The 18,643-nt window shown below is 40.9% G+C and overlaps 1 protein-coding gene and 1 non-coding gene across 2 annotated transcripts; both read right to left on the bottom strand.

Annotated features, from left to right (window-relative positions):
- Positions 1–2,641: 2,641 nt before the first annotated feature.
- si:dkey-222h21.4 lies at positions 2,642–9,806 on the bottom strand. The gene is made up of 7 exons (XR_012383188.1): positions 9,764–9,806; positions 8,382–8,561; positions 6,035–7,939; positions 5,737–5,910; positions 5,481–5,654; positions 4,383–4,429; positions 2,642–4,304 (listed from the first exon to the last, which is right to left on the bottom strand). It is a non-coding gene; the product is annotated as a si:dkey-222h21.4 (transcript).
- Positions 9,764–18,357, bottom strand: si:dkey-222h21.5. Its single transcript, XM_073908092.1, has 8 exons — positions 18,295–18,357; positions 16,689–16,874; positions 16,504–16,608; positions 14,382–16,319; positions 14,129–14,302; positions 13,868–14,041; positions 11,901–11,947; positions 9,764–11,732 (listed from the first exon to the last, which is right to left on the bottom strand). The coding sequence occupies exons 2-8, from the start codon at positions 16,793–16,795 to the stop codon at positions 11,188–11,190; spliced, it is 3,090 nt and encodes a 1,029-aa protein (XP_073764193.1). The 5' UTR covers positions 16,796–16,874; positions 18,295–18,357; the 3' UTR covers positions 9,764–11,187.
- Positions 18,358–18,643: the final 286 nt, after the last annotated feature.

Here is an 18,643-nt window from a genome sequence, read left to right as displayed (position 1 = left end):
CCAATAGAGAATACAGAATAAGGCTCAGATTTGATAGACGAGACCCACAGAAGCAACTCGCACCTGAGCAATGCATGAGGCTTCATTCTTCATATGAGAGGCGTCTTTAAGGTGCAGCACCAAAAAACACTTTTAGACAAAGTATTAAATGCATTTCAGTAGTTTAGCACTTTCTCCTTGTGTCGTTCCATTCCTATTGTACAGAACTCATTTTCAGGTTTTATTTTTGTCTTTATATTGTTTGGGTTTTTACCAAAACTATCTTCAATTCCATGTCAACAGCTCCTTTACAAATATTATTCCCAGGAAAAAAAAAACACGTCATGTCGAATACTTATTTCTCCCACCATGAATGTACATACATTTAAACAAATATATATATAAATATTAAAAACTTTCGAAAATTGAAGATGCTTTTATAATGGTCTTGTGAAAAGGTCCATTCAAGATTTCACACTCAGCTAATGATTTATCATAAAAGAGGAGAGATTGAGCCCAGGTAGATCTCAAAAACTCTCCAGCTGAAGAAGTAAAGGTGAACTACTTTGAGAAGGAAAGATACTGATGCAGGGAGCTAGATAAAGTGCCTGCTTTGCATAATCTGTTACGCATGATGCATATCTTTGGACGGTGGGAGGAAACTGGAGAATCCAGGGAAAACCCATGCGGACACGGAGAGAACAAACAAACTCTGCACAGAAACACCCACCGGCCCGGCGAGGACCAGAGCCTGCAGTGTTCTTGCTGTGGGGCAACAGTACTAACCACTGGCTTGCTGTGCCGCCCAATCAATGAGAAAAAAAAAGCGAGGAAGGGGGAATTCTTCCAGACGAAGATAAATGTGGACTGAAGACTGTGGTTGTATATAGTAACAATATGATAATATATGATTAGATAATGTGGGACTCTATGTGGTAAATCATAAGTGTGCGATCCTCTCGAAATCAGGTTATAAATAAACCCCACGTATTCTTATAAGCCACAGAATGGTGTCGTTCCAACCTTTCGCTTTGACTTACCTGTAAGGTGTGTTGTGTTTGTTTTTAAACCGGATATGTGAAAAACAAACAAGCTCTATCCTCTACTGTGTTTACCTGTTTAGAAATGGATCTTCTAAAGTGGTAAATGCTTTACTTCTCTTAGGGAATTTTCCAAACTCATTTAAAACTGCAGTTGTTAAACCCCTCTTGAAGAAGAGCAAACTGGATAACACCCTATTGAGCAATTACAGGCCAATCTCAAATCTCCCTTTCATTGGCAAAATCATTAAAAAATTTGTTTTCAACCAGGTTGACAAGTTCTTAAACTTCAAGGGGTGTTTAGACAATTATAAGTCTGGTTTCAGAGCACATCACAGTACAGAGAGCGCTCTTATAAAGATAATCAATGATATACGCCTAAATACAGATTCAGGCAAACTAACAGGTGGTACTGCTGGATCTCAGTGCTGCATTTGACACTGTCGATCACAGCATACTTGTGAATTGGCTGGAAAACTGGGTTGGGCTGTCTGGCACGGTCCTCATATGGCTCAGATCTTACCTTGAAGTAGGTTACTATGTCAGTATAGGTGACCATAGGTCGAGGTGGACACCCATGACATGTGGAGTTCCACAAGGCTCGATTCTGGCACTTCTCCTGTTCAACCTTTACATGCTCCCTCTGAGCCAAATAATGACCAAATCTCCTACCACAGCTATGCTGATGACACTCAGATCTACCTAGCCTTACTGGCTAATGACTACAGCCCCATTGACACCCTTTGACAGTGCATTGATGAAATGAACAGTTGGATGTGCCAAAATTATCTTCATTTAAACAAAGAGAAAACTGCAGTCATTGCGTTTGGGAACAGAGATGAGCTTCTCAAGGTGGAGAAAGGTCAAACAACAAAAAATAAGATCAAGAATCTTGGTGTGACTCTGGAGTCAGTTTCAGTAGTCATGTCAAAGCAGTCAGTAAATCAGCATACTATCATCTCAAAAACATTGCAAGAATCAGATGCTTTGTTTCCAGTGAAGACTTGAGAAACTAGTTGATGCTTTTATCAGCAGCAGGGTGGATTACTGTAATGGACTCCTCACTGACCCTCCCAAGAAACAGTCAGACAGTTGCAGCTCATCCAGAATGCTGCGGCCAGGATTCTGACCAGAACCAGGAAATCAGAGCACATCACACCTGTCCTCAGGTCTTACACTGGCTCCCAGTTACAGGTTGTCAAGTATGTATGAAAAGGTGTTAGGCTGGTGGTATTTTAGCAAAGAAAGTTCTGTGCATACCCCAACCATGGGGGGAATCTTTTATATATTATATATTCTTTAGTTTAAAGTATTACTACTTGTCCATAAATCACTAAATGGCATAGGACCTTAATACATTACAGATCACTCAAATCTTTTGGATCATTTAAACTAGAAACTCCAAGAGTGAATCAGCTTTCAGCTACTAACAGCACCCCCGCTGCTGGAATCATCTTCCAGAAATGATCAGATGTGCTCCAACATTAGGCACATTCAAATCAAGACTGAACACACATCTGTTTAGCTGAGCCTTTACTGAATGAGCACTGTGCTTCTTTTATAACCTGTTTAACACATTAAATCTGTTTTTAATCATTTTTATTGTTTGTTTTTATTTTCTTACACTTGTCTCTTTTATTCCTGTTCATGTAAAGCACTTTGAATTGCCACTGTGTATGAAATGTGCTATAGAAAATAAACTTGCCTTGCCTATGCAGATGTTCACTATAATTGTTTTTGCACAGCAAACACATGTATAACTTAATTAAAATGAGAACAAAAATTACACAGTAAAATTATTTCATAGATATATGTATATATTTTTTTTACTCAAAAAGACTTCTTAATTTTATAAGACATCATCATGCATTTTACAAAGCATCCCTTGCATTTTGTGCTAGGGTGATTCTTCGACTGAGGGCATGCTTTTAGATAGTTGGTTATATCTTTAAAAATACATATATAATTTTGGTCAAATTCCTTTTTCTTTTTCAACCTCACAATTAATTTCCCAGAGATGGGTTGCTGCTGGAAAAGCATCCGCTGCGTAAAAACGTGCTGGATAAGTTGGCGGTTCATTCCGCTGTGGTGACCCTGGATTAATAAAGGGACTTCAAGAAAATGAATAAATAAACCTCACAATTAAACCCCTTTAAACATATCTTTGTGAACTCTTCATTTTTCAACCTCTGTATATGTGTTAAAATCCTTGTTTTCTTCTTGTAACTTTAATAATAAAAATAAAGTTTAAAAATTATATCTTATATGGTAGCTGATAACATAGTGGAATGGAATCAGGAAAAAATCATAGGGGCGACACAGTGGCGCAGTGGTTAGCACTGTGGCCTTACAGCAAGAAGGTCGCTGGTTCGAGTCCCGGCTGAGTTGGTTGGTGTTTCTGTGTGGAGTTTGTATGTTCTCCCCATATTGGCGTAGGTTTCTTCCGAGTGCTCCAGTTTCCCCCAAGAGTCCACACACATACACTACCCTATAGGGGAATTGAGTAAACAAAGTTGGTCGTAGTGTATGTGTGTGCATGCAAGAGTGTATGGGTGTTTCCCAGTGCTGGGTTGCAGCTGGAAGGTCATTGGCTGCGTTAAACATATGCTGGATAAGTTGGTCGTTCATTCCGCTGTGGCGACCCCTGATTAATAAAAAGACTAAGCCGAAAAGAAAATAACAGAAACTGCCTGTGGTTTTGTGTATAATTGGGGTTTTGGGGTTAGGTTGGAACTTAGGGAGGAACTTCAGCAGGTTCAACAGGACACAGAGACACCGAAGATCCAGGATAAACCTTAAATCCAGCATAGAGCTCTTCAGTGAATGCGATGTTGAATGTGTGTATGTGTGTGAGTGTGTTTGTGTCAGAGACACTGTAGAAAGACAGACAGCCGGACGGCACGTCCACATACACTCCTACTCTATTAGTACGAGATGAAGGACCAAATACATCAACGCTCTTATTATTGTCCCAGACAGAGTAAACCTCATCACTGCAGTAAAGACACCAGGAGTGTTCATTATGTCCAAAACAACAGTCAAATCCACTTTTCCTGCCAATTCCTTTATAAGTCACCGCTACAAGACCAGAGCCGCTCCATTTTACCTCCCAGTAACAGCGTCCAGTCAGAGTCTCTCTACACAGAACCTGCTCCTGTTGATCAAATCTGTCTGGATGATCAGGATACGGCTGAGGATCTGTCACAATACTTGCTTTCCTGTTCTCCTCAGACAGCTGGAGCTGAGTATGTGCTGTGATTGGATCCAGTGTGAGAAAACAGGCATCTGAAGACAAAGAGAGAAATCAGATGAATCAATTATGGATTATGCACAGAAATTATGTCTGTATTTGTGTGTGCTTACATTTTCTCAATCCAGATGTGATCCTGAAATGTCCTCCATGGTCCAAACTGAAAATTACAAAAACATACAGACAGACATTAAAATGACATGACCTATGATACTATGTGCATATGTAGTGGTGTCCCCTTCTTAGAGAAATATTTCCATCCCTACCCCCACACACTCTTTTTTTCAAGGGCCAAGGGGAAGATGTAGGGTTATAAAGTAGAATTGGGATTGGGCTCAATTGACCCAGCAAAACCCTGTCCCCCTTTTCACTCTCCAATGTGCTTTCACTATGCCTTGGCACTCCCCTACAAATCTGTGCTACAGCTGAAGTGTGTTTAGATTATTTGAATGTGATAAAAAAAATGAAACAAATTGATTCCCTAACACATAATTTACAAACAAATGCAAAAATATAGGCCTAGCCTTCTTGGTACCTGCTTGTAAGGCCTGAATGAGCACACTATTACAATGATTCATGTTTAGCGCTGGTGTTTCTACACTATGCCTGGTTAGTCTAGCTGTTCTGCTTGTCTGAGAAAGTTGAGCGCTGTGACGGGGGCACAGAATATCAGCATGATTGGCCAGATCGCCTGTCAATTCTGTCTTTTTAAATTTTTTTATTTGGATCAACATGCCAAGGCACCTGCAAATCTTGTTGATCAGATTCAAGACAGTTGTGAAGAGATGATGCCAACTCTGCAAGGACATCAGTAACAGCACAAACTCTTGATTAATAGACACATCATGTTCTTTCTTATTGTATTGATCAGCTAACCTCATGAAAAATACCTATCTGTGCATAGGCGAACATGGTATTTCTATTAATATCATCTTTTTGACAAACAAAATCACCATGAGACTCACAAAACTAGTTCTCACTGAGACATCTACCCAATTCATCATCTTCAACAAACACTCTGACACCCCAGACCCTCCCTATTCTTCATCTTCAACACACACACTTGCACATCGCCCCTACTCTTAATCTTCAACTCAGACTCGGACATTCCCCTGTTCTTCATCATCAACACACACTGGGACCGTCTACTGAGTTAAGGAGAATTTACAATCTAATGCAAAACCACATAATTGTCTTACTACCCCACATACTTGAGTTTCTGCAGTGTGTAGTGTGGATCCTCCTGTGTGTGTTGGAGCAGCTGGACTCCTGATTGTCCTGGGTGATTGTAGCTCAGATCCAGCTCTCTCAGGTGTGAGGGGTTTGAACTCAGAGCTGATGATAGAAAACCACAGCCTTCCTCTGTCACCATACAGCCAGACAACCTGCAGACACACAGACCAGAGTGCAAATTATAATATAGAATCTGTATCTTTAAATAATCATGACTCAACAGGAAAATCTCACCTCAGTATCTCCAGCTGACAGTTTGGACTCTTCAGTCCATCAGAGAGCAGCTTCACTCCTGAATCCTGCAGGTCATTGTTACTCAGGTCCAGCTCTCTCAGGACACAGTTTGAGGATTGAAGAACTGACGACACAATTTCACAATCCTGAGCAGAGAGATTACAGCCAGCAAGACTGAAAGAAGAGCAGAACAAATGAGAATTCAGTTATACCTAAAAAGATACTCAACATTTATTAATCCAATACCAGAAATGCAAATTTCATTCAGCAATGTCTCTTCACCAGATTAAACACTCACAGAGCTCTTGTGCAGTTGCTGACGGCTGGTATCAGTCTTTTCCTGCCCTCATCTGATGTGTTGTATTTCTGGAGCTCCAGCTCATCCAGCACCTCCTTTGACATCTGAAGCATGTAGGCGATTGTTGAGCAGTGAGCAGGAGAGAGTTTCTTCTCTGACTGTTTGTCTGATTTCACAAACTCCTGAATCTCTCTGGACAGAGTCTGATCTTTCACTTCCAGCAGACAGAGGAACAGATTGATGGATCTTTCAGTGGAGAGTCCATGTCCATCTCTGATCTTCTCTTTAATGTACTGTGTGCTTCTCCTGATGCTCTCTGAGCTCTTCTCTGTGTGTGTCAGTAGATCCTGGAAGAGTCTCTGATTGGACTCCAATGAGACGCCCAGCAGGAACCGCAGGAACAGATCCAGACGCCCATTCTCACTCTCAATGGCTTTATCTACTGCTCTTCTTTGTAAATCATGCAGTGAATCAAAACATGCCTCTGTGGAGCAGGTTATGTGGTAGTAAAACACATGGAAAGCAGCGAGGAACTCCTGAATGCTGAGATGGGTGAAGCTGTAGACTTTCCTCTTCTGAATCACAGATTCCTCCTTAAAGATCTCAGTGCAAATCCCAGAATACACTGAGGCGTCAAAGACGTCTACGCCGCTCTCAATCAGGTCCTCCTCATAGAACATCACATTGCCCTTCATCAGCTGTCTGAAAGCCACTTCAGCAAGTTTGACAATCACTTCTCTGTTGGACTGCAGGAGTTTCTCTGGATCTCTCTCTTCATACTTCTGATTCCTCATGTTGGTCTGAATCAGCAGGAAGTGGATGTACATTTCAGTCAGAGTTTGAGGGATTTCTGCACTCAGATCTTCTTCCAGGAGCTTCTGAAGCACAGTGGATGAGATCCAGCAGAAGACGGGTATGTGGCACATGATGTGGAGGCTTCTTGCTCTTCTGATGTGTGAGATGATTCTGCTGGCTTGATGCTGCTCACTGATTCTCTTCCTGAAATATTCCTCCTTCTGAGGCTCAGTGAATCCCTGAATTTCTGTCAGACGCTTGATGTATTTGGAGGGGATCTGATTGGCTGCTGCTGGTCTGGAGGTGATCCAGATGAGAGCAGAGGGAAGCAGCTCTCCTTTCATCAGCTTTGACATCAACACAGCCACTGATGAAGTCTCAGTCACATCACAAACTTTCTGAGCGTCTGAAAACATCAGTGTGATTCTGCTTTCATCCAGACCATCAAAGATGAACACAACTTTACACTCCTCATAAATCTTGGGCTTCAGATCTTCAAGTTCAGGATGAAAGTCCAGCAGAAGTGTGTGAAGACTGTACTGATGATCTCTGATCAAGTTCAGCTCTCGAAATGGAAGCACAAACATGAAATCTACATCCTGATTGGCTTTTCCCTCGGCCCAGTCCAGAATGAACTTCTGCACAGAGACGGTTTTTCCGATTCCAGCGATGCCTTTAGTAAGAACAGTCTTGATTTGCTCTTTCTCCTCTTTAAAGATGTCATTGCAGTAGATTGGAGTGTGTTGGGAGTGTTTTGTTCTGGCTGTTTTCTCCATCTGTAAAACCTCATGTTCTTCATTCACTCCTTCACTCTCTCCCTCTATGATGTACAGCTGGGTGTAGATCCGGTTCAGGAGGGTTTGGTTCTCTTGGAGTGTGTTTCCCTCAAATAATCTCTCATATTTGTTCTTCATGCTGGTTTTGTGCTGGTTTTTAATTTTCTGTAACATATTATCCTCTGATTTAACTCCAATTTCTTTCTTCCACCTGAAGTCGGAGGTTGCTGGTTCATCTCTAAAGTTTTCAGGTGGGGTGATGGATCGGTTACTCTTTACAGACACACAGCTGGACTCTTTAGACTGTAAACGCTGTCCCTTTCTCTTGCTGATGCTGACAGGACACAAATTAAAAAAAAAAAAATTCACACAATTAAATCTTAAATGCTCTTCTCATCTATGTGTATTTATTAACAAATAAGGAACCATGTGATAAGTGATAAAACAGTGGAGTACAAACTGGAATTGAAATAAATGTAAGAAATAGTTTGACATGTTTATTTAAATTTTTATATATAGACAGACGAGCTGCATTAACCCTTTCACATGCAAGTTTTAAATACTCATGCTGTTGTCAGAATTTTTGCAGTTGAAGATGTGTACTCTAAACATGCTAATCACACCGGTGTGATTGTACGTGTGAAAGGGACCCCTTTCACACGTGCAATCACACCGGTGTGATTAGCATGACCAGAAAGGAATTAGTTCATAGAAATTAGTTGTGTGATTTTATCCTTTGTGAAAATTAACTTCAGACAATATGACTAGTGTCTTACTTGGGGTCAGAGGTCACCGATCCATCACTGAGGTCAGGAGGATACACCATGGACCAATCACTCTTCATAGACACACAGCTTGATTCAGGAGGTGAATAGCTCATTTCAGAAGCAGATTCCTCATCCTCATCCTCACTCTTTTTTTGAAGACTCATTTTAGTGTTCACCTTCTCGTATTTTCTGAGAGTATTGAAACACTGTCAGACATATTGATGTGGAAACACAAGAGCTCTGTTGTTACAATGACCTTAATGTGGATGTCACAGCCGTATAATAATTCCAACCCATATGAACAAAGAAACAAAGGTCAATAGTAGGTGTTTTCCATACGGTTTGCTTCAGTTTTTGATTTCAGGGTCAGATTTCAGTACAGTTTGGAATATGATATGTTTAGTAAAATCAACAGGACACTGTCTAATAAAATAAAGACAAACTCTATAAGCAAAAGCACGAATCAGTACGATATAGAGACACAAGCAAAACAAACAGAGGTTTTCAGGTAGAGAAACTAAATAATATAGTCAAATATAACACTGCATACTGTGCATAATCTTTAGAAATTACTTTTTAAATATTAAATGTTAAATATTAAATTATTTAATTTTTGAATATGCTTATTAGCCCTTTGCTGCATTACAGACAAATCTGTGTTTGATCAAGGAACAGTTTCAGTCTTTAGCCAGTAATATTTCTAATATACAAACAATCAAAACACAGAAATAGTGACAAAACAGTTTATAGTTCAGATACAAACACTGATGTTTATAGTAAATATCATTACTGATCTGCCCTATACGCTGACTACACAAGGTCAAGGCTCTTCAATACCAGTCAAATCCCATCCTTTTTCACTCCACACCACCACCTCCCTTGGTCCCCTGAGAGCTGAAAATCACCTCTGGTAGAGATTAAAATAATTGTTTAAAGCAACTTGAAGCTCAAAATAAAAGTTGGAAAAAAAAACGGCCATCATAAACGTGTCACTGAATAATTCTTCAATAATGATACATCTAGTATTAAAACATGAAGGTTTCATGACTGAGGTTTTAAATCATAACTTGACACGGAGACTAAATAAATGAATATGTGTTGTTCTAGAATATTATAGTGTAAATCTACACATTTAGCATTATCCACAACAGCAGCAAAGATTATTTCAACAGTTTTGAACATTTTACCATTTATTTTTATTCAGCATAAATCATAAAGAGTGAACATCAACACTTCCCTCAGTTTATTTGGTTTACTCTAAGGATTAACTAAATATATGACTCGCATTTAGAATCAAAAGAAAAGAATCAGAGGAATAAATAAAAACATTTTAAAAATCGGCTCATTTGTACATGACGTGATTAAATGAAGAATAAACTGTTTGCACTTACCACAGAATGTGTGTCTGACAGGTTTACTGCTCCATTAAGGTTTGAAGTACAAACAGAATGGCATCGTTTCATTATCTTGTTTGAGGTGTGTCTTCTTTCTTTTTAAACCGGACTTAAAAATCAGTCTAATCTGCTCCCTCTAGTGGTACTGAGCATCATCACAGGTTCAACAGCACTGCAGGGCTCACTATCAGGTCTCAATTTATTTTAAACTTCATTGAAAAGACATTAAAAACAGAAGAAATGATTTCATACATATTTTCCTGACTATTCACACATATGTACACTTCTTGATCTATATGTTGTTTTTCTGCAATGTTGTTTTAACATCCTACCAGGGTCAAAATCTATTCATGTTACTCTGTTTTACTTCTTTTATATTCATCAACTCAAATTCACTTGTGATTTTCTTTTTTTCCGTTTAATCAGTCAGAATATATATCAGTAAACCATTTATGAACAGTTGGTTTATAAAACATTATTTGGCCAAATTTCATGTTCTTCTTTAATGTTGTTTAATGGCATTACAGTGTACTCCATGCTATTTGCGAGCCTATTTAGCTTAACATGGAGAAATAATGCTAAAGATTACATATTCAGTGCAAGAGGAGAGTGGAGACACTGTTTCCATTTCCATTAGTTTCTCAAAGAGAGTTTTTTTGTGGAAACCCCAAATTTTAATAAAATAAACCCACATCTATCAGACACCCACCCACACTCTTATAATATGTGTGCATATGATAATATATGCAGGATTTAAACTTGAACAGACTAAGTGAGATGCTGCTACTGACCCTGAGAAGGGGGATGTTAGCAACATCATTCATTCATTAATTTTCCGTCTGCTTACTCCCTTTTTTCACCAGGGTGTACCACAGCGGAATGAACCGCCAACTAATCCAGCATATGTTTTACGCAGCGGATGCCCTTCCAGCTGCAACCCAGTAATGGGAAACACCAATACACTCTCAGATGCACACACACATACACTACTTGGTTCATCAATTCCCCTATAGCGCATGTGTTTGGACTGTGTGGACCCACGCCAACACGGGGAGAACATGCAAACTCCATACAGAAACACCAACTGAGCCAGCCGGGACTAGAACCAGCAACTTTCCTGCTGTGAGGCCACAGTGCTAACCATTGAGCCGCCGTGTCACAGCTGCAACATCATTCAATACAATGTATTTTAATTAAAAATAAACATTCTACAACATCAGGTTGGATTTTTTTTAACAGAATAAATGTTAAATTGGCCACATAAATACAGACTAGTGAAAAAAACAAGCAACAACCATGTGTTGGTCAATTATCAGGCCTACAACAAATATAAACAAAAATATATTTCACTGAAAATTCACACTTCACCTTTACTAAACTACACTTTGAACAAACGTGTGTAGCTCTGTGCTTGTGATGTCTCAATCGTCTCTCCCAGCTGGTTTTTCAATCTGACACAGAGCGAGGGAGGAATCAAACACTCTGAACCCAGCGTAGAGGTCTTCAGTGAATGTGGTGTTGAATGTGTGTATGTGTGTGAGTGTATCAGAGACACTGTAGAAGGAGAGAGAGCCGGACGACACGTCCACATACACTCCTACTCTGTTAGACAGTGGTGTAGAGGTAGATATGCTAGTGCTCACATTATTGTGCCAAACAGTGAATCCATTAGCAGAGCAGAACAGACTCCAGGATTTATCACTGAATCCAAACCGACAATCAGTCACTTCATTTCTGGCCATTTCTTTATACGACAGTGCTATATGACCCCAGCTGCTCCATTCAGCCTCCCAGTAACAGCGTCCAGTCAGAATCTCTCTACATAGAACCTGAGGATGGCGCTCAAATCTCTCTGGATGATCAGGATATGCCTGACGCTCCTCCACATATGTGATCTTCCTGTTCTCCTCGGATATCTGGAGTTGATTGTGCGCTGTGTTTGGATCCAGCGTAAGCTCAAATGCATCTGAACACAAGAAGAGGGTATGAGATGACAATTACAGCTGTACACCAATTAAAATGTAATTTAAGCCTGACAACACTGATTTTACATGATCATAAGTTGGACAAATCATGCATGCAAATACAGTGCACATAAAGAAAGACAGAGTGAAAAAGGGCAGAAATGGCCTACATTTTCTCAGTCCTGGGGTGATTCGGAAATATGCAGCATGGTCCAAACTAGAAAGGAACAAGGAACCACAAATGAATAATGGCTAATGATAAATGTTTAACAATGCATTGCCAAAAGTTCTGGGACATCTTCTGTTAGATCCACACAAACTTCAATGGCATCCCAGTCCTAATCCATAGGATTTAATTAGGAATGGATCAACCTTTGCAGCTATAACAACTTCCTCTCTTCTCCGAAAGCTTTCCACAAAGTTTAGCAGTGTGCTTATGAGAACTCTTGACCATTCTTGACCTTCTATATTCTTACAGAAGGGCATTTGTCGAGGTTAGGAACTGATGTTGGGCAATAATGCACAGTTCAGAGTCTCCAAACCTACCTAAATGTTTTCGGGTTGAGGTCATGACTCTGAGGTGAGATCCAGTCCAGTCCTCCAAACCAAAAACACTCACGAAATCTGTTCTCACAAATTTGGGAGCATAAGTTTGTTAAACTAATGGCCCTACCCCAACCCCTGAAAAACAAGCCAACATCATCACATCTTCATTTCCAACTGGGGATACTCATCCCGAGGTCTTCCGATTATGCGGAGTCACTGATTGGATCCAAGACCAGCGACGAGATGATCCCAAGGTGTCCATATCCGGGACCAGGCCGTATCCTGAGCAGCTGCTGCGCTGTTGGTCATAGGGGAGTGGAGAGTATGAGACTGATTCCAGTGACGCTCCAGGGACAGACGAGTCTTCACTGAGGCCAGCTTCCAGCCTCCACCACTGAGACTGAAGCTCTGCACAAGACTGTTGGCCAGCGGAGAAATTAAAATGGTCGTGCCCAACTGAGCCTGGTTCTCTCAGGGTTTTTTTTTCTTCACTCTCTTATTGGTGAAGTTTTTTTTCCCTCTCCGCTGTCGCCACTAGCTTGCATGGTTCAGGATCTGAAAAGCTACGCATCGATGCATTTGCTCTTCAGTGTTTGAACTCTCAGTAATGGACTCTCATAACCCCCTCGACCAAACATTACACTTGACACAATTCAGTCAGGCAAGTCTCATTCTTTAGACGCTAACCAAACCCAGAATTGTCCACCAAACGATGCTCAGGAGTCAAATGCGATCTTTTTACACCAGGGGTCACCAATCTCAGTCCTGGAGGGCCGGTGTCCCTGCAGGGTTTATCTCCAACTTGCCTCAACACACCTGCCTGGATGTTTCAAGTATACCTAGTAAGACCTTGATTAGCTTGTTCAGGTGTGTTTGATTAGGGTTGGAGCTAAAATCTGCAGGACACCAGCCCTCCAGGAGCAAGTTTGGTGACCCCTGCTTTACACCATTGCATCCAACAGTTTTCTGTGCACTTGATGATGATGTATGGCAGGGGTCACCAATCTCGATCCTTGAGTCCTCTCAGAGGTCCTCTCTGTCACCACACCGTCCTGGGTGTTTCAAGTATACCTAGTAACACCTTGATTAGCTTGTTCAGGTGTGTTTGAAAATCTGCAGGACACTGGCCCTCCAGGAACAAGTTTGGTGACCACTAATGCAGCTTCTCGCTCCAGGAAACCCAGTCCTGGAGCTCTTTGAGCTTGTCTGAAGGCAACTTAATGGTTGGAGGTCTGTAATACTGTGTGCCTCAGCAAACATTGACCCCGCTCTGCGATTTTATGTGGCCTACCACTTTGTGGCTCAGTTGATGCTGTTTCCTTTTTCTTCCAGTTTGTTATATTACCACTAACAGTTGTGTGTGGAATATTAAGTAGTGATCTCACAAATAGACTTTTACTAATGTTGGTAGAAGCATCTGCATGCCTAGTGCTTGGTTTTATACGCCTGTCGCTATGGGAGTGATTGGAATACCTGAATTTAATGATTTGGAGGGGTGTCCCAAAAATGTAGGCAACATATATACTTGTATATAATTAAGTACGATTAAAAGCACATTTCTAGAATAGCATTCCCTGACTGCCCCACATACTTGAGTTTCTGCAGTGTGTAGTGTGGATCCTCCAGTGTGTGTTGGAGCAGCTGGACTCCTGATTGTCCTGGGTGATTGTAGCTCAGATCCAGCTCTCTCAGGTGTGAGGGGTTTGAACTCAGAGCTGAAGATAGAAAACCACAGCCTTCCTCTGTCACCATACAGCCAGACAACCTGCAGACACAAACACTGGGGTTCAAATTTTAAGACAGTATTGAATCTGAAACATTAAATGATCATGACACAATATGAAACTCAAACCTCAGTATCTCCAGCTGACAGTTTGGACTCTTCAGTCCATCAGAGAGCAGCTTCACTCCTGAATCCTGCAGGTCATTGTTACTCAGGTCCAGCTCTCTCAGGACACAGTTTGAGGATTGAAGAACTGACGACACAATTTCACAATCCTGAGCAGAGAGATTACAGCCAGCAAGACTGGAAGAAGAGAAAAACACACAGTAAATAAATTTCTCCCAAAACTAATTTGAACACTAACACTTGGTCAAACCCTCACAGAGCTCTTGTGCAGTTGCTGACGGCTGGTATCAGTCTTCTCCTGCCCTCATCTGATGTGTTGTATTTCTGGAGCTCCAGCTCATCCAGCACCTCCTCTGACATCTGAAGCATGTAGGCGATTGTTGAGCAGTGAGCAGGAGAGAGTTTCTTCTCTGACTGTTTGTCTGATTTCACAAACTCCTGAATCTCTCTGGACAGAGTCTGATCTTTCACTTCCAGCAGACAGAGGAACAGATTGATGGATCTTTCAGTGGAGAGTCCATGTCCATCTCTGATCTTCTCTTTAATGTACTGTGTGCTTCTCCTGATGCTCTCTGAGCTCTTCTCTGTGTGTGTCAGTAGATCCTGCAAGAGTTTCTGATTGGACTCCAGTGAGACGCCCAGCAGGAACCGCAGGAACAGATCCAGACGCCCATTCTCACTCTCAATGGCTTTATCTACTGCTCTTTTCTGTAAATCATGCAGTGAATCCAAACATGCTTCTGCAGTGTTGCTTATGTGGTAGTAAAACACATATAAAGCAGCGAGGAACTCCTGAACACTCAGATGGATGAAGCTGTAGACTTTCCTCTGCTGAATCACAGATTCCTCCTTAAAGATCTCAGTGCAAATCCCAGAATATATTGAGGTGTGAGCTGCATCTACACCGCTCTCAATCAGGTCCTCCTCATAGAACATCACATTGCCCTTCATCAGCTGTCTGAAAGCCACTTCAGCAAGTTTGACAATCACTTCTCTGTTGGACTGCAGGAGTTTCTCTGGATCTCTCTCTTCATACTTCTGATTCCTCATGTTGATCTGAATCAGCAGGAAGTGGATGTACATTTCAGTCAGAGTTTGAGGGATTTCTGCACTCAGATCTTCTTCCAGGAGCTTCTGAAGCACAGTGGATGAGATCCAGCAGAAGACGGGTATGTGGCACATGATGTGGAGGCTTCTTGCTCTTCTGATGTGTGAGATGATTCTGCTGGCTTGATGCTGCTCACTGATTCTCTTCCTGAAATATTCCTCCTTCTGAGGCTCAGTGAATCCCTGAATTTCTGTCAGACGCTTGATGTATTTGGAGGGGATCTGATTGGCTGCTGCTGGTCTGGAGGTGATCCAGATGAGAGCAGAGGGAAGCAGCTCTCCTTTCATCAGCTTTGACATCAACACAGTCACTGATGAAGTCTCAGTCACATCACAAACTTTCTGAGCGTCTGAAAACATCAGTGTGATTCTGCTTTCATCCAGACCATCAAAGATGAACACAACTTTACACTCCTCATAAATCTTGGGCTCCAGATCTTCAAGTTCAGGATGAAAGTCCAGCAGAAGTGTGTGAAGACTGTACTGATGATCTCTGATCAAGTTCAGCTCTCGAAATGGAAGCACAAACATGAAATCTACATCCTGATTGGCTTTTCCCTCGGCCCAGTCCAGAATGAACTTCTGCACAGAGACGGTTTTTCCGATTCCAGCGATGCCTTTAGTAAGAACAGTCTTGATTTGCTCTTTCTCCTCTTTAAAGATGTCATTGCAGTAGATTGGAGTGTGTTGGGAGTGTTTTGTTCTGGCTGTTTTCTCCATCTGTAAAACCTCATGTTCTTCATTCACTCCTTCACTCTCTCCCTCTATGATGTACAGCTGGGTGTAGATCCGGTTCAGGAGGGTTTGGTTCTCTTGGAGTCTGTTTCCCTCAAATAATCTCTCATATTTATTCTTCATGCTGGTTTTGTGCTGGTCTTTGACTCTCTGTACTTCATCATGTACAGATTTTTCCAGGATTCCAGGGTTCTCCTGCTGGTCTGCTCTTGTGATGCCGTGAGCAGAACCAGAAAAACTGGATCCCCATCTGCATCTCTTTCTGCATGGAGGACAGTCAATGTCTTCTGTGGGTCTGGACTCGGAAACTCCACATCTGGACTGACTCTGGCTCAGATTTTCTTTCTTTCTGCTGAGTCAAATAATAAATATCAATTCTTAATCACAAAATAACCATGGAGAGAAGGGTCATTAGCAAAATTGCTCATGCTAACAAAGAAATATAGCATTCAACTTAAACATTTTCACTCAGTATAAGATTTATACAAGGCAAATCTGTATTTATGCTGTTTTTCAGTATCAGCAATTTGTCTTACCCAAGGTCAGAGGTCACAGGTCCATCACTGATGTTAGGTGGCATAACTAAAGATCCAGTACTCTTCACAGACACACAGCTGGGTTTTGGAGAGGCTAGTTTGTGCCTGCTGACAACAACTAACTCTTAATCAGTCTCTAATCATGTATTCAATGAGGTTTAATCAATGTCAGTTGTTTGTTTTACCTGGGGTCAGAGGTCACAGCTCCATCACTGATGTTAGGAGGCAGGAATAAAGATGTGTTACTCCTGATAGACACCCCGCTGGGTTCTTCAGTGACCCTCGCCTGCATCTCTTCATCCAGCACCTCACAGAGATTACCTTTTTAGATGCAATGCTGAGCTGCTCTTTGTGGTATGGCGCCATCAACCCTGTGCCACAGTCAAACACACACACCAAATACCAATTTAAATAAATGAATTATCTGCAAACTATGTTTGGGAAAATGCTGTCTTGTGATAGAGTACAGTAATCAATATTTCCTCCCTGCTGAAAAATCCAGCTTTAACCAGCCTAGGCTGGTTGGCTGATTTTAGCTGGTTGACCAGCCTGGTTTTAGAGGGGTTTTGGCCATTTCCAGGCTGGTTTCCAGCCATTTCCAGACTGGTCTTAGCTGGTCATGAGTTTGGGTCATGACCGAAAAGACAAGATCACAGATACAAGCAGCGAAATGAGTTTCCTTCACAGGGTGAGGAGCTCTGTCACCCGGGAGGAGCTCAGAGTAGAGCCGCTGCTCCTCCACATCCAGAGAAGTCAGCTGAGGAGGCTCGAGCATCTGTTTCGGATGCCTCCATGACGCCTTCTTAGGGAGGTGTTCCAGGCATGTCCCACTGGGAAAGCCTCTGGGAAGACCCAGGACACGCTGGAGTCAAGCTTTAACTAGGAAAACTAGCTAAACTTAAGAAATTTTTGAGTGAAATGCTATTGGTGAAATCCCCTTCAATGGTCTATGCTAAGCTAAGCTAAAGTCGTATAAGACCATTAGCATCTCGATCAAAATTGAATAAAGAATTCTAATAACATAACATGGTACAGCAAAGTTCCCTGATTATTATGCTGGAATTAGAGTATTAGAGTATTAGAGTATAGTTCCCAGCCAGTGGCAGATTTAGGCATGGGTTAGGGTTTTTTTCTAGAGCAAGTGTATTGTTATCACCACTTAAAGACAGACATTTTATTCATTTAAAATGTTTCAAGCTTCTCAAATTTCTCTCATCAATCTTTAAATAATCAATATAAATTTTCCCCAGAACCCTTTCATTCTCATTTCCTTTAAGCTCAGCTAAAGTCTTATTTTCTGTTTCTCACTCACAGCTGCTCTAATTTAAAGCACATCGGTGTTTTTAATCACAATTTGTGCAATTATTGCATATATTTACCACACTATATGAAGAAACATCACAGCATTAGTAAATGTTCTTAATGGTTCAGCTCTAACAGTATTTTTTGTCTTGTGAAGTCATGAATGACTCAAATACTTATAAAATATCAAACAGATTACTCTGGTTACTAGTTCATGGATTTAATAAATTAATTCTGGTTGAAGCTGTGCAATTTATGGATAAACAGTTTTACAGTACATCATCTGCCTTAATCATTACATTAAACACCACTAGAAATAAACCTGTTGTCAAATGTCTTAGTCATTTTGATCAATGCTTAAGTCATTCATTCACAGGTTGAGCAAATAAATCAGGTCAATTCCCTACAGATGGGGAACATTTTAACATTTTTCATAACATTAAACTTTGTAAATCTTTTAATATGACAGAGCTTTAAAAATGTACTCACCATGACAGATGATCCTGCAGGTTAATGTTGCTTTTTCAGCCTGTTTCCTTGTCACAGAATGCTGCAGTTTAAGTTATACAGAGATTTTAGAGTTTTCAGCTGTTCAACTTGCTCGACTGGTTTCATGAAGCACTTCAGGGGGAAAAAACATGTTACAGAATGGAAAAACCAACCAAGCTATACTTAGAACACAGAGCACTGCAATTACCCCATGTCAAAAATATCAACATTTACTGACTTCAGATGATATTTTAGCAGAAATGAACAAACACCTTTATAAGATAACTGTTTTATAAAAGCACTAAACCATTATTCATACTGAATTAAAAGAGCTAACTGGTGTTACTCA

This window comes from Danio rerio, chromosome 1 (assembly GCF_049306965.1).
Source record: "Danio rerio strain Tuebingen ecotype United States chromosome 1, GRCz12tu, whole genome shotgun sequence".
Taxonomy (NCBI): Eukaryota; Metazoa; Chordata; class Actinopteri; order Cypriniformes; family Danionidae; genus Danio; species Danio rerio.
The sequence above is the reverse complement of the archived record's forward strand: the minus strand, read 5'-3'. Positions and strand labels throughout refer to the sequence as shown.

What these genes read in the sequence shown, in the direction of transcription:
- si:dkey-222h21.5 (XM_073908092.1), bottom strand. Translation starts at nt 16,795, where the DNA reads ATGCAGGCGAGGGTCACTGAAGAACCCAGCGGGGTGTCTATCAGGAGT. An exon ending in TACACACTGCAGAAACTCAA is followed by an intron (nt 11,948 to 13,867) that starts GTATGTGGGGCA and finishes GTTCCTTTCTAG; the next exon opens with TTTGGACCATGCTGCATATT. An exon ending in CACCCCAGGACTGAGAAAAT is followed by an intron (nt 11,733 to 11,900) that starts GTAGGCCATTTC and finishes TCTTGTGTTCAG; the next exon opens with ATGCATTTGAGCTTACGCTG.